Genomic DNA, 12590 nt, shown 5'->3' on the forward strand with positions numbered 1-12590 from the left:
AATGTAACAACAACAAAACTAAAATGCAGAATTGAACTTGAATAAAAGAGAAATATCTGGCTATCAAAAATTAAACCCCAAATTGTGGTGTCCCAAGGGGTTTCAGACTGGATACTGGATTTAGGCCAGTGGTTGGGGTTTAATGCCCCCATGGCATGGGAAATCTAACTTGGATCCATTCAAGATGAATAGAACTGATATTTTTGTAAAGGCTGGGACTTTAGAAGAGCAGCCTCCTTGAAAAAGAGGGACTAAAAATACTCCAGTGGCTGGAGAAGGTACAAATGGGACTTCCATACAAAAAGCAGTCTCCGCTAAAGGTGAACTCATTATTAAAAATTGCAAACTGAGTTATGAAATTATCAGCAAGAGAAAAATAGGAGTTTTAGTGTGCCAACAACTTTAGAAAATTCTACATTTAAAAAGATAAAGAAGTACATTTAGGAAGAGTGACATTTTAGAACGGAACAAGCCAATATGAAAAAGAACTAAGTTGAGCTTCTAGAAATAAAAATATTAAGGCTCATTAGAGGTTAAATGGCAGATTAGAGACAGCTACAGCAAAAATTAAGAAATGGGAAACAGATCTGAAGAAATTAACCAGGATACAGAATATTGAACACAGATACAGGGAAATGGAAAATGTGAAAGGCAATTAAAGGATAGAGCAAGAAGATCAACTTAGAATTCTGTACTTAACTAATCTATTCAAGAGCAAAGGAGAAAAAAGATCTATTTTTGCAAAGATTCTTAGTAGCTTTGCCCCCATAGACCATTGCTGAAGGAACAATAAAGTATATACTTTTGGGAAAAAATAGATTGAAGCAATAAGGAAGAAATGGGATACAAGAAGAATTGGTAAATGTGGGTAAATGTAAATAAGCATCATGTGTAAAATAATAATAATAATCAACTAATTTTGGTGGGCTTGACATAAGATGTAGCTAGAGAACTAATCAACGATGACACGAATGTGGCTGAGGCATGAGTAGAGGGAAAGGATTTTAAGGTAACAGAGTGAGAGTACAGATGCTAATTAAGATTGTGGTAAGTGTTCATGTTAAAATAGTTAGTGGAGGTTCCTGGCTTGTCTGAGGATTTAATAGGCTTATGTTTCTGCTTGGATCCCCTCCGTGGTGGCTTGGAGCTCAGGATGATGGACTCAGAGAGAGTAATTTGAAGTGAACATGACAGAAATGGCCTCCGAGGCACCAATCCTGAGCTTTTTCCATTAGGCTGTTGTGCTCCCAAGTGTCAGGGCCTGTCAGCATGTGCCCTGAGCTGAGCTGAAGCCTGTGCTGTGCAAGCAATTAGCGTGAGGCTGATTGAAAATACCATCAGCTGAGCTCAACAGCAGCAACAAAAATTGGGGGGGTGTCTTAGTGCCTGGTCCACAGTTATCTGAGGAAAGCAAGTTTTAGCCCTGGTGCAGGAGCATACAGGGCAGCAGTAACAGCGCAAGGCACTTCTCCCTCCCTAACTTGGAGTCTGCTTATCAGTTGGAAACTCTGTGTCCCCATCCCTCAGCCAGGCTTCTCCTTCACGACCTCCATGCTGGTGCTTGGTGTCCCCAGTCTGTTGCTGACTCCTTGCAAGAAGAATGTCTCACTGTCTGGGGCCGTCCCTCCTAATCTCTATGTGTTCTTTTCTCTGAGTGATTTTACCTGTTGAGGGGCTGTGTTATACTGTGAAAAGAATCAGACATGCCTAGTTTATATGAGCTTTAGTTTCTACACCTATAAAATTGAGACTGTTAACACCTAATTCATAAGACTGTTGGGAGGGTTAAATGAGCCTTACTTTGTGTGCAAAGCACCGTCAGGAACTTGACCCTACATTCTTTTTTTTTTTTTTAATTTTTTTAAATTATTTTATTTTTGAGAGAGACATAGTGCAAGCTGGGGAGGGGCAGAGAGAGAGGAAGACACAGAATCTGAAGCACATTCCAGGCTCCAAGCTGTTAGTCCAGAGCCCGACACAGGGCTCAAACTCATGAACTGCAAGGTCATGGCCTGAGCCAAAGTTGGATGCTTAACTGACTGAGCCACTCAGATGCCCCGACATTACATTCTTAATAGCCATTGCTTCTAGTTCAGGAAAAAAAACAAATAACAAAAGGCAACCACTAAAAAAGTGGACTCAAAGAGTATAATTGCCATAAAAGGAAAACAAAATGAGAAAAAGAAAAAACCTAAAAAGTAAGAAAAGATAAAGATGTAGGGAAAATAATGACATAAATAATAAACCAAGTGATATAATAAGGTATAGAAATAAGTAAAAGTATATTAGTAATCAGCAAATTAAATTTTCCAGATAAAAAGCAGCAGATGTCAAATAGATATTTAAATTTTTTTTTTTTTACATTTATTTATTTTTGAGAGACAGAGACAGAGCACAAGTGGGGGAGGGGCAGAGAGAAGGAGACACAGAATCCAAAGCAGGCTCCAGGCTCTGAGCTGTCAGCACAGAGCCCGACGAGGGGCTCGAACTCACAAACTGAGATCATGACCTGAGCCAAAGTCGGACACTTAACCGACTAAGCCACCCAGGCGCCCCTTGTCAAATAGATACTTAAAAAAATTTTTTTTTTTAGTTTATTTTGAGAGGAGAGAGAGAGAGAGCACGTGCATGCACAAGTAGGGGAAGGGCAGAGAGAAGGAGAGACAGAATCCCAAGCAGGCTCCAGGCCATCAGTGCAGAACCTGATGTGGGGCTCGAACTCAAAAACTGTGAGATCACGACCTGAGCCAAGAGCCAAGATCAAGAGTCAGATGCTTAACTGACTGAGCCACCCAGGCACCATTTGATAATAATCAAATGGTTATTATTATTTTTCTATTTGACTTCATGCTGCTTATAAGAAACAGTAAACAAACAAACAAACAAACAGAAAGGTTGAATGTTAAGGATAAAAAAAGACATACCACGCAAAGTACCAACCAAGAGAAATTTAGTGAAACTATATTAATTTCAGAAAATAGATTTCAGGGCAAAAATTTTTACCAGAGAGGCTAAAATGGTACATTTTACACTATGCTTGATCACAATAAAGTTGTTTTTTGTTTTTTGTTTTTTTAACCAGAGCTAGTTTGCCAAAGGTAAAGGATGTAGTTAACAATTCTCCACATGGGGCACGTGGGTGGCTCAGTTGGTTAAGTGTCCGACTTCGGCTCAGGTCATGATCTCACCGTCTGTGGGTTTGAGCCCACATCAGGCTCTGTGCTGACAGCTCAGAGCCTGGAGCCTGCTTTGGATTCTGTGTCCTCTCCACTCCTCTTTGGCCCTCCCCCGCTCGTGCTCTGCCTTCCTCTGTCTCTCAAAAATAAATAAATGTTAAAATTAAAAAGTTCTCCACAAATACACCTTTACTAATGTAGCTGTAAAATACATAAATAATAGAGGCACAATAAGAAGTTGAAAAATACGTTGTTAAAATGGGTAATTTTAACACACTTCCCTCAACAACTGTTAGAATCATTAGACAAAACACAGACCATAGGAAGTTTGAGTGTATCCATTAATTACACATTTTTTTCAAACACAAAAAAAATTGACCACATTAAGGAAGCCTCGAAAGAATTAGTATCACAGACTATATTCTGTGACTATAGTACATTTGACTTAAGAATCAGTAACAGAAAGATGACAAGAAAACTGGTACGTTGGTTACTGAAAACTTAGTTGAAATGAACAAATTCCTAACACAATCCTTCTTACCAAAACTGGTTCAAAATGGAATAAAAACCCCAAATAGTAGTATAATCATTAAAGAATTTGAATTAGTAGCATAAAATCTTTACAAAGTAAACAACCAGGCCCAAATGACTTGACATGAGTTTCAACAAGCACTCAAAGAAAAGATGAATTCCAATATTATGTAACATTTCCCAGATTCCAGAAAAAATAATGAGCATTCCAGTTTCGTTCTTGAGGCCAGAAGAACCTTGATACCAAAACCTCATAGGACAGCAAGAAAGGAAACTTATAAGATGTTTTCATGAACAGAAGTAAAAGCCTAAACAAAATACTATGAAACTGATTCCAGCAGTGTGTACAAAAGATACTACAGCCTGATCACCCTGGTTTTATTCCAGCAATTAGAGATAAATTATTATAACAACCAAATTCATAGATTGATGGACTAAGTCCATATAATCATTTCAAAAGACTTATAGAGGACATTTAATAATACCCGATATCCACTGATAATTTAAATACACACACACAGACACACACACACACACGTACACACGCACACCCGAAAACAGTTTCAAAACAAAAAACCTTAGCAACCTAGAAATAGAAGGAACTTCCTTAACCTAATATAGGATATTTATAAAAACTGATAGTATCTATTATTTTTACTGGTGAAATGTTGAAATTATTTAAGATTGAAAACAAAACAAAGAGGCTTGCCATCACTGCTTCTGTTTAGCATTTTATCGGTAGTCCCATGCCGCATAATAAACAAGGAAAAGATGTTTGAATTGAAAGGAAACCAAATTGCCATTATTTGATGATGACTGTCAGTGTAGGAAGCCTAAAAGAATCTCCAGATAAATCAGTAGAACTAAAAACTTCTTTGTATCAAAGGACATAAACACAACATAATGAAAAGGCAAACGATGGAATGGGAGAAAATATTTGCAAATTGTATATCTGATTAGGGGTTCATATCCAGAATTTATAGAACTCCTGTAACTCAGCAACAAAAAACAAGCAACTCAATTGAAAAATAGGCTAAGGACTTGAATGGACATTTCTCAAAGATGATATAAAAATGGGTAGCAAGTGGCAGACAACCTCTCCTTTGCTGTCCAGCTTGCTGCTTCCTTGTGATGTATGCAATAAAACTTTTATTTCCTTAAAAAAATAAGTGGCTGGGGCACCTGGGTGGCTCAGCTGGTTAAGCATCCGACTTCTCGGCTCGGGTCATGATCTCACAGTTTGTGAGTTCAAACCCCGCGTCAGGCTCTGTGCTGGCAGCTCAGAGCCTGGAGCCTGCTTCAGATTCTCTCTCTGCCCCTCTCCTGCTCATGCTCTGTCTCTCTCTGTCTCTCAAAAATAAATAAACTTTAAAAAAATAAATAAATGGCTAACAAGCATATGAAAAGATATATGACATCACTAATCATTAGGGAATTGCAAATCAAAACCACAATAAAATATTCCTCACATACATTAGGATGGTTAGTATTTAAATAGAAGTGTTGGTGAGCGTGTAAGGAAATTGGGACCCACCTTTGGTGAAATGTAAAATGATGCAGCCACTATGGAAACCAGCATGAAGGTTCCTTAAAAAATGAAAAATAGAATTATCAATAATTCTACTTGTGGGTATATACCAAAAGAAAGCATAGTCTTGAGATACTTGTACACCCATGTTCGTAACAGCATTATTTACAATAGCTGAAACTTGGAAGCAACTCATGTGTCCATTGATGGATGAATGGGTATACAAAATGCAGTATATATGATGGAATATTTTTCAGCCTTGACAATGGGAGAAATTCTGATACATGCTCCAACATGGATGAACCTTGAAGACATTATTCTAAGTATCTGAAGCCAGTCACAAAAAGGCAAATACTGTAGGATTCCACTTATATGAGGTTATCTATAGTAATAGATAGATAGTAGAGAGTTCATAGGACCAAAAAGAAGACTGGTGATTGCCAGGGGCTCAGGGCAGGGGGAAACGAGGGGTTGTTTAATGAGTATAGAGTTTCAGATTGGCAGAATGAAAAAATTTTGGAGATTGTTTGCACAACCATGTGAATGTACTTTACTGGTAAACTGTACACTTTAAAATGGTTAAGGTGGTGGGAAGCCCGGATGGCTCAGTTGGTTACACATCCAACTCTTGATTTCAGCTTAGGTCCTGATCCCAGGGTTGTAGGATCGAGCCTCTTGTCAGGCTCCATGCTGAGCGTAGAGCCTAGTTAAGATTCTTTGTTCCTCTCTCTCTCTTTTCCCCTCCTCCCTCCCCTGCTTTCACACTCTCTCTCTCTAAAATTAAAACCAAACCGAACAAAAACTTCCTAAAAAAATATGACTGTTAGTCAAAAACAAGTGAAGTAGGAGTTATTTGCAAGATCTAACTTCCATAGGTCTTCCGCAAAAAAATATAAACAACTCTTACAAATCCATAAGAGAAAGGCAACCCTATGTAACACTACACCAAAGACAGGAGTAGGCATTTCACAGAGGAAGGAACCAACTGGCTTGTAAATATTGGAAAAGATACTCAATCTTTTTGGCAGTCAGGGTTGCAAATTAAAATCATTTATCACTCATTAGATTGGCGAATGTTAAAATGTCTGACAATAACAAGGGTTAGCCAGAACGTGGAGATTTAGGAAGTCTCTCACACAGCTGATGGGAATGGAAATTAGTGTAACCACTATGTAAAAACAAGTGGCGAGTGCCTAGTAAAATTGAATGTGTATAACTCGATCCAGTAATTGCACCCTGATAAACTCTTACACATGGCTACCAGGAGACTTAGACAAGAAAGTTTATGGCAACACTGTGAGAGGGAAAAAATGGAAACATCCCAAGTGTTTATTAGCAGTGGAATGAATTATGATATAATTAAGCAATGACATACAGTCAGTTGGTGAAAAAATGAATGTGACATGTATCGATAGGGATGATTTGTAATGTCATTTTAAGCGAGAGCAGCAAGTTGTAGAAAAATATATCTATGTAAGTCTATATAGGTTTTAAACGTATTAAATCATGTATTTATGCATAATCACCAAAGTAGTAAAATCAAGGACATGATTAATACAAAATCCAGAATACAGGTTACCGGCAGAGGAGCAAGTGAGGTGGGAGGGGGCTCTTAGCCTAAGATCCCACAGCAAGGCTTCAGAGTGACAACCATATTTCGGTTTCTCAGGCATACTGGTGGGTAGGTAGGTATTTGTTTTATAACTTTTTAAAGTGCACATACACATTTTATACACTCTTATATAGACTTCTTTAATCGTACCCTGTAGTATTTTGAAGAAATGGTAGGAAATGTTTTGAAATTGACTAATGTGGATTAAGGTATCGAAAACAGACGAAGTTTGAAAATCATCACCTCAGAGTGTTTAGAAGAGATTTACTTTTTTAGGTTAAGGCTTCTCCATATATTTATCAGTTTTAGAGTCCAAGTGAGGGGAAAGTTACAGAGACAGAAAGTGGCATCTCTTGCAGAGTATTTTACAGTGGAAGACACCAGTCCCTGCGCCTCGCCTGCCTTCTTCCTTCCTCACTCCCTTCTTAACTTCTGTAAATATTTGGTGACTGACTGCCAAGTCCTGGGCATTGTCCTACAGGTCCGGGAGCCTGAGAGGTAATGTCCCTATCTTGGTGCTTAAAGCCGTTTTTGGATTCATGCTTACAGGCTTTATTAATCTTAGCCTCCTAAACTACCTAGATAGCAAAATTCACTTCAGGTCCATATCATAATTTATCTTTGTAAGGAAGTCATTTATTTACATATTTAGACAACCTAACTGAATGAATGTCTTTAAAATTTTCGGAGTAAGGGCGCTGGACTGGCTCAGTCAGTAGAGCATGCAACTCTTGATCTCAGGGCTGTGAGTTCAAGCCCTACGTTGGGTGTGGAGCTTACTTAAAATAATAAGCAAATAAATAACATTTTCAGAGTAATATATCCTCTTTGGTTTGGTCCTAGCCCTTAGTTAATATTGTAATTCCTGAATATGTATATTTATTCTCAGTCTTTTTCCCTTTCCATACATGTCAAAACTCATGATATGTTCTAATCATTTAGAATTGACTTTGTATTAATTTTAGCTTCCTGTCTATATTTTTGAGACTCAAAGTTGGATCTGATCTTAAGCCTTGACTTTAAAGCAGTATTTTCAAATGAATTACAAGCACACTACTAGAGATTATTAGGTGGTACAGAGGGAGCCATTTTTTATTTTAATAGTTATGTAGTTATTTTAATGTTCATTATAAAATATACATGTGAAACCTGTGATTTCATGGTTGTTTTTGCTCAGGATGCAGCTAAAGCAGTCTATATGATAATCCATCTCATAGACTACACGAATTAATGGCCCAGGGGGTTCTCAGACATAGCAAAATATCATGAAATTAATACATGGATCACAGATGTAGTGTTTAGTTGTAAAGGTGAATTAAGGTATTCTCTGATGTCCTCTCTCTCCTACTTGTGTTGTAACTCAAGAAATAAGTTTATATGGTTTGATCAGGAAAAAGCAGTCTAGAAAATTCATCTAGGCCCGTTGTTCAAATAACATATTCCATTATGGAACAGATCCTGGAACTATACACATGATTAACATGTAGAGCCTACCTTTCAGGAGCACCAGTTTCACAGAAATAGGCACATAATTAAAAAGTGCATGATAGCATCGTTAGCATAACAGTGGAAATTTGTGCACAGTAAGTGGGTAGCTTGGAAAGGTGGTCTCTGGCTTATGAAACTGTGAGAAAAGTCTGCCCAGAGCAAGACTTGCAAGCAGTCTTGAGAGATGAGCAGAAAATTTACAGAAAAATAGACTGGCAAAAGGTGATCTCAGAAAGGCACACGCCAAGGTACAGAGACCTAAGAGAACACGGTGTTTGGGGCTAACTGAGCAGCTTGTCATTTATGCTAGTGTGAGGAGAGGCAGGAGCCAGGTAGGAAAGCTTTTATGTGGAATGTGATAGTGGGTACTTAGATCTTATTCTATAAGTGATTAGGAGTCTTTGAAAGATGTTAAACAGAGAAGTGATGTGAGGTCTGGGGACAGTGTAGAAGACAGAGGGGAGGATCAAGTCACATTTCAGCCTGTTGGGCAAAGGGGAAATGGAGAGCACTTAGGAGGGATATTCAGGTTTTTGCTTTGTTTAGCTTCATACGCTTTTTAGGAAATACTACATTTAGGCTTTGCTCAGAATTTAATGTGTTGAAGGGGTTAGTGGTAGGTGATTTGGAGCCAATATATGAAGTTTCCGAAGAAATTGGTATTATTTAGTCTGTGTTATAAACAAGGTGTTAATTAACTTTCCCTGCATAGTCTTAAAGGCAAAGAGTTTTGCTTATTTTGTGTTAAATACGTGCAAGCAGCATATAAAAGTTAAGTGGAGATGTGATATCGATAAGGCACATGGCTGCAAACAAGTTCTGTTTTTCAATTAGAGTGCTACATATGGTAATATGTTGCAGAGGGAGTAGAATGAAATATTTACACCTTTTTGCAGTTAACATCCTGCCAAGAAAACTTCAGACAAATGTGTTATTTAAAGGGAATTGGGTGGGCAATAAAATCAATATATGAAGAGCTTCCTTTATATATGGGTTTCCAATGTGAATGTTCTGAATAATTGTGGCATATTGTTTACTAGTGTGTATATTTACTGATACATCTTAGACTTGATAGTCTTTGGATTTGGCGTGTGTGGTTCTACCTTACAGAGAAATGTATTAGTATGCCAACTTATTCTTGTACCTTCCGCATATCTGAATTTACAGTCACGGGTCTGATGCTGACTGCCTGTCTATGTGAGGGCACTCATCTGTGTCTGTATACATAGCCAGACCCTTAGCACCAAATGTTCTGCCTCACGTTTATTTTGGGAATATTCTCTTAATAGGCATGTTTTGGGATGTGACTTAGTCAGCTAATTTGCTAACGTTCAAAAGCCACGAGCTCTCAGCATTATCTTAGCCTTTTAGTATTTTAGTCCACCAAAAATTTCTGACTCTGATTGGGAAATTAACTGTAACATCTTACCAAAAATGATCTAGAAGCATCAGAAGAGAGAGTTCATGCAAAGGGCACAGAGAGATGTTCAAAAGGAAAGTTAACGTTAACTTTATAGTCTGACTGCATGGTAGAAATGAGGGAGTAAGTATAGAAATGAAGGACCACAAATGACCTTGGGACAACTGTAGATCCCATTCTGTAAGGCCCGGTAAGGTTGATTATAATGCAACTTAGCTTGTATTTAAAAGATATTTTCTTTAGTTCTTGTCACCATGTTCTTTGGAAATTCCTTTTCATTATTTTGAAGATTTAATTTCTTATTTCCTTATTTTCTACTTTGACACAGAAATCCCCTGCAAAGAAGCTGAGCCATGCAATTAGTAAATCTTTGGGGTGTGTACCCACCAGAGAACCCCCACATCCTGTTTTTCCTGAGCAACCCGAGAAACCACTTGACCTTGCAAATATAGTGTAAGTATACACCTGGTTATGGATATGGATTATACTGAAATGGAGACCTTGCTGAATTCTTTTGGATCACAGCCAACTTACCTAACATGAACATTTAACCTTCTGGTTTTTACTTTACTTTTGGGGAGCTTAAGACTTCAAGATTTTGGGGCGCCTGGGTGGCTCAGTTGGTTGAGCGTCCGACTTCGGCTCAGGTCATGATTTCACAGCTCGTGAGTTTGAGCCCCGCATCGGGCTCTGTGCTGACAGCTCAGAGCCTGGAGCCTGCTTCAGATTCTGTGTCTCCCTCTCTCTCTGCCCCTCCCCTGCTCATGCTCTGTCTCTCTCTGTCTCAAAAATAAATAAACGTTAAAATAAAAAATAAATAAATAAATAAAAAGACTTCAAGGTTTCATTTATTTAAATCACCATAAATATTTACATGGAAGCATATAGCTCCTGAGCCCTGAAGTCTAAGTGATAATGATCACAAACAGAAACTTTAATTAATATATTGAAGAGCAATTATTGAACTGGTTTTAGCAAGGTTACCTTTTGTTGTTAGCGTGTTCTTCCTTAAATCAGCGGTAGTGATCATTTCTTCTCTATGGCTGTAATGCCCACAGGGGTGTTTAAAACTGGTTCAGACAACATGGAAATGAAAATCAACTTAATTTGTTGGTTTTTTTATTTTTATGTTTTGTATTGAGAGAAAATTAGGAAACACAAGATTGTATTCTGTAAATAAAACTGGTGTTTTATTTTTACTTTCTTTGAATATTCATGCTAAATGAAAGAAAGCCAGACAGGATCAAAAAAGAGAAGTAGAGAAAGAGGAAGAGTAAGGAAGAGGAGAAATGATGAAACTTTAAGATTCAGCCTGTAAACTGGTTTCTTCACTTTGAATTAAATGGTGATGTTATGTGTCCTCCTGGATAAAGTCAGTAGGCTTTTGATCATTAGTCTCTATCGGGTGTCGAGAAGTTTTTCTGTTGGAATAGACATCTGTTTTCTTTAACCTCCTTAAAAAAGCAGTTAGGGTTCTTGATCTTTTATTTTCTTTCTCATTCAATAATCTGAAAAACTTCTTTTAAAATGATACATACCTATAGATTAAAAATTTTAGAATACAGAAGAGCATAAAATGAAATGCAGCACATTCTCCCACACTTCGTTGTGTGTTGTCTGGCTTTTAGATTTGCTGGCGGATACCTCGATATCTCTGATGTATTCAGAGCCCCATTTTTTGACTTCCCAATTTTGGACACTGTTGAATTCCTTCTGTTGTGTAAGGAACCAGTCTCACTTATAACTCTACGTATCAACCCATCCCGGTTTTTCATAATTATATTACCATTTTTAAAGTTGATTACCTGTTATTTTATTTTACTTTTACCTTTGTAATTTTAAATACTAATCCTAAACCTCTATATCTTGTAACTTCTTTTGACTTGCACTGTGTGAACTGAGGAAATTAGTACCTTCTCTCTACTTCTCCCTTCTCTTTTTGCCTCCTGACTTCTGTCATCTGTCTTTCATATTGTCAATGCTGATATTTCTGTTCTCTTCAGTGACCATAGCTAAGTCTTCTGAGATTCATTAAGGGTCAAATCTAAAAGTTGAAAATCTGACAGCAGCACTTACAGTTCATGTTTATTGCAGAGTCAGTGCGCTTCGGTTCTGTGAACTCTTCCTCGTGGTGCCGGCGCCCCCGTCCCTGTGCAGGTACCTCCCGTCGGGGTGCAGGGGGGTCGTCTCCTGTACACACCACTGATTGCTCAAAATCAGGCCTGTTGACTTTATAACTGGATTGACTTTCTTGTACTGTTTTTTTGCTCGTCTTTTGGTTTCTTCTTCTTGCTGGGAAAAAAATACTTTTGTTCCCCACTGTGTCCATAGTGAATTTTACCTATTGCTTGTAATCCACTTTTTGATTAAACTTTTCAACCTTTCCCCTTTTTGGTTAGTGTTTGTTACATTTTTTGATTAAAAAAAATTTTCTTTTGCCTCTCCAGTATTGTAGTGGTTTTCTCATTCTCTCTCTCTCTCTCTCTCTCTCTCTCTCTCTGTCTCTCTGTCTCTCTCTCTGTCTCTCTCTCTCTCTCTCTCTTAGTTTTGAAGATGTCCCTTTCACTAATGTTTTTAGTTTATGTAGAATGGACTTTTGTGTATGGTGTGGTATAGAACATCCAGTTCTCTTTCTCTCTCTCTCTTTGCATTTGAATAATAACTTGTGTCAGGGCCATTTATTGGGTGATCAGTCATTTCTCCACTGACCTACATTGCCACGGTTGTCATAAATGAAGTGTCCAAATGTGCATGGTCTGGTTTTGGACTCTCCTGTTCCTTTGGTCAAATTGTCTATCCTTATACCAACATCATGCTATCTTAATTATAAGGGAT

General features: G+C 37.9%; 1 protein-coding gene across 13 annotated transcripts in view; it reads left to right on the top strand.

The window, feature by feature from the left end:
- Nucleotides 1-12590, top strand: part of DTNB (dystrobrevin beta) — a 239661-nt gene that overhangs the window by 112727 nt on the left and 114344 nt on the right. For all 13 annotated transcript variants that reach the window (XM_049651935.1, XM_049651937.1, XM_049651938.1 and 10 more), the window contains one exon: nt 10084-10208. In XM_049651935.1, coding sequence (XP_049507892.1) covers nt 10084-10208 — 125 coding nt within the window. The remainder of the gene's footprint in view (nt 1-10083; nt 10209-12590) is intronic.

This window comes from Panthera uncia, assembly GCF_023721935.1.
Source record: "Panthera uncia isolate 11264 chromosome A3 unlocalized genomic scaffold, Puncia_PCG_1.0 HiC_scaffold_12, whole genome shotgun sequence".
Lineage (NCBI taxonomy): Eukaryota > Metazoa > Chordata > Mammalia > Carnivora > Felidae > Panthera > Panthera uncia.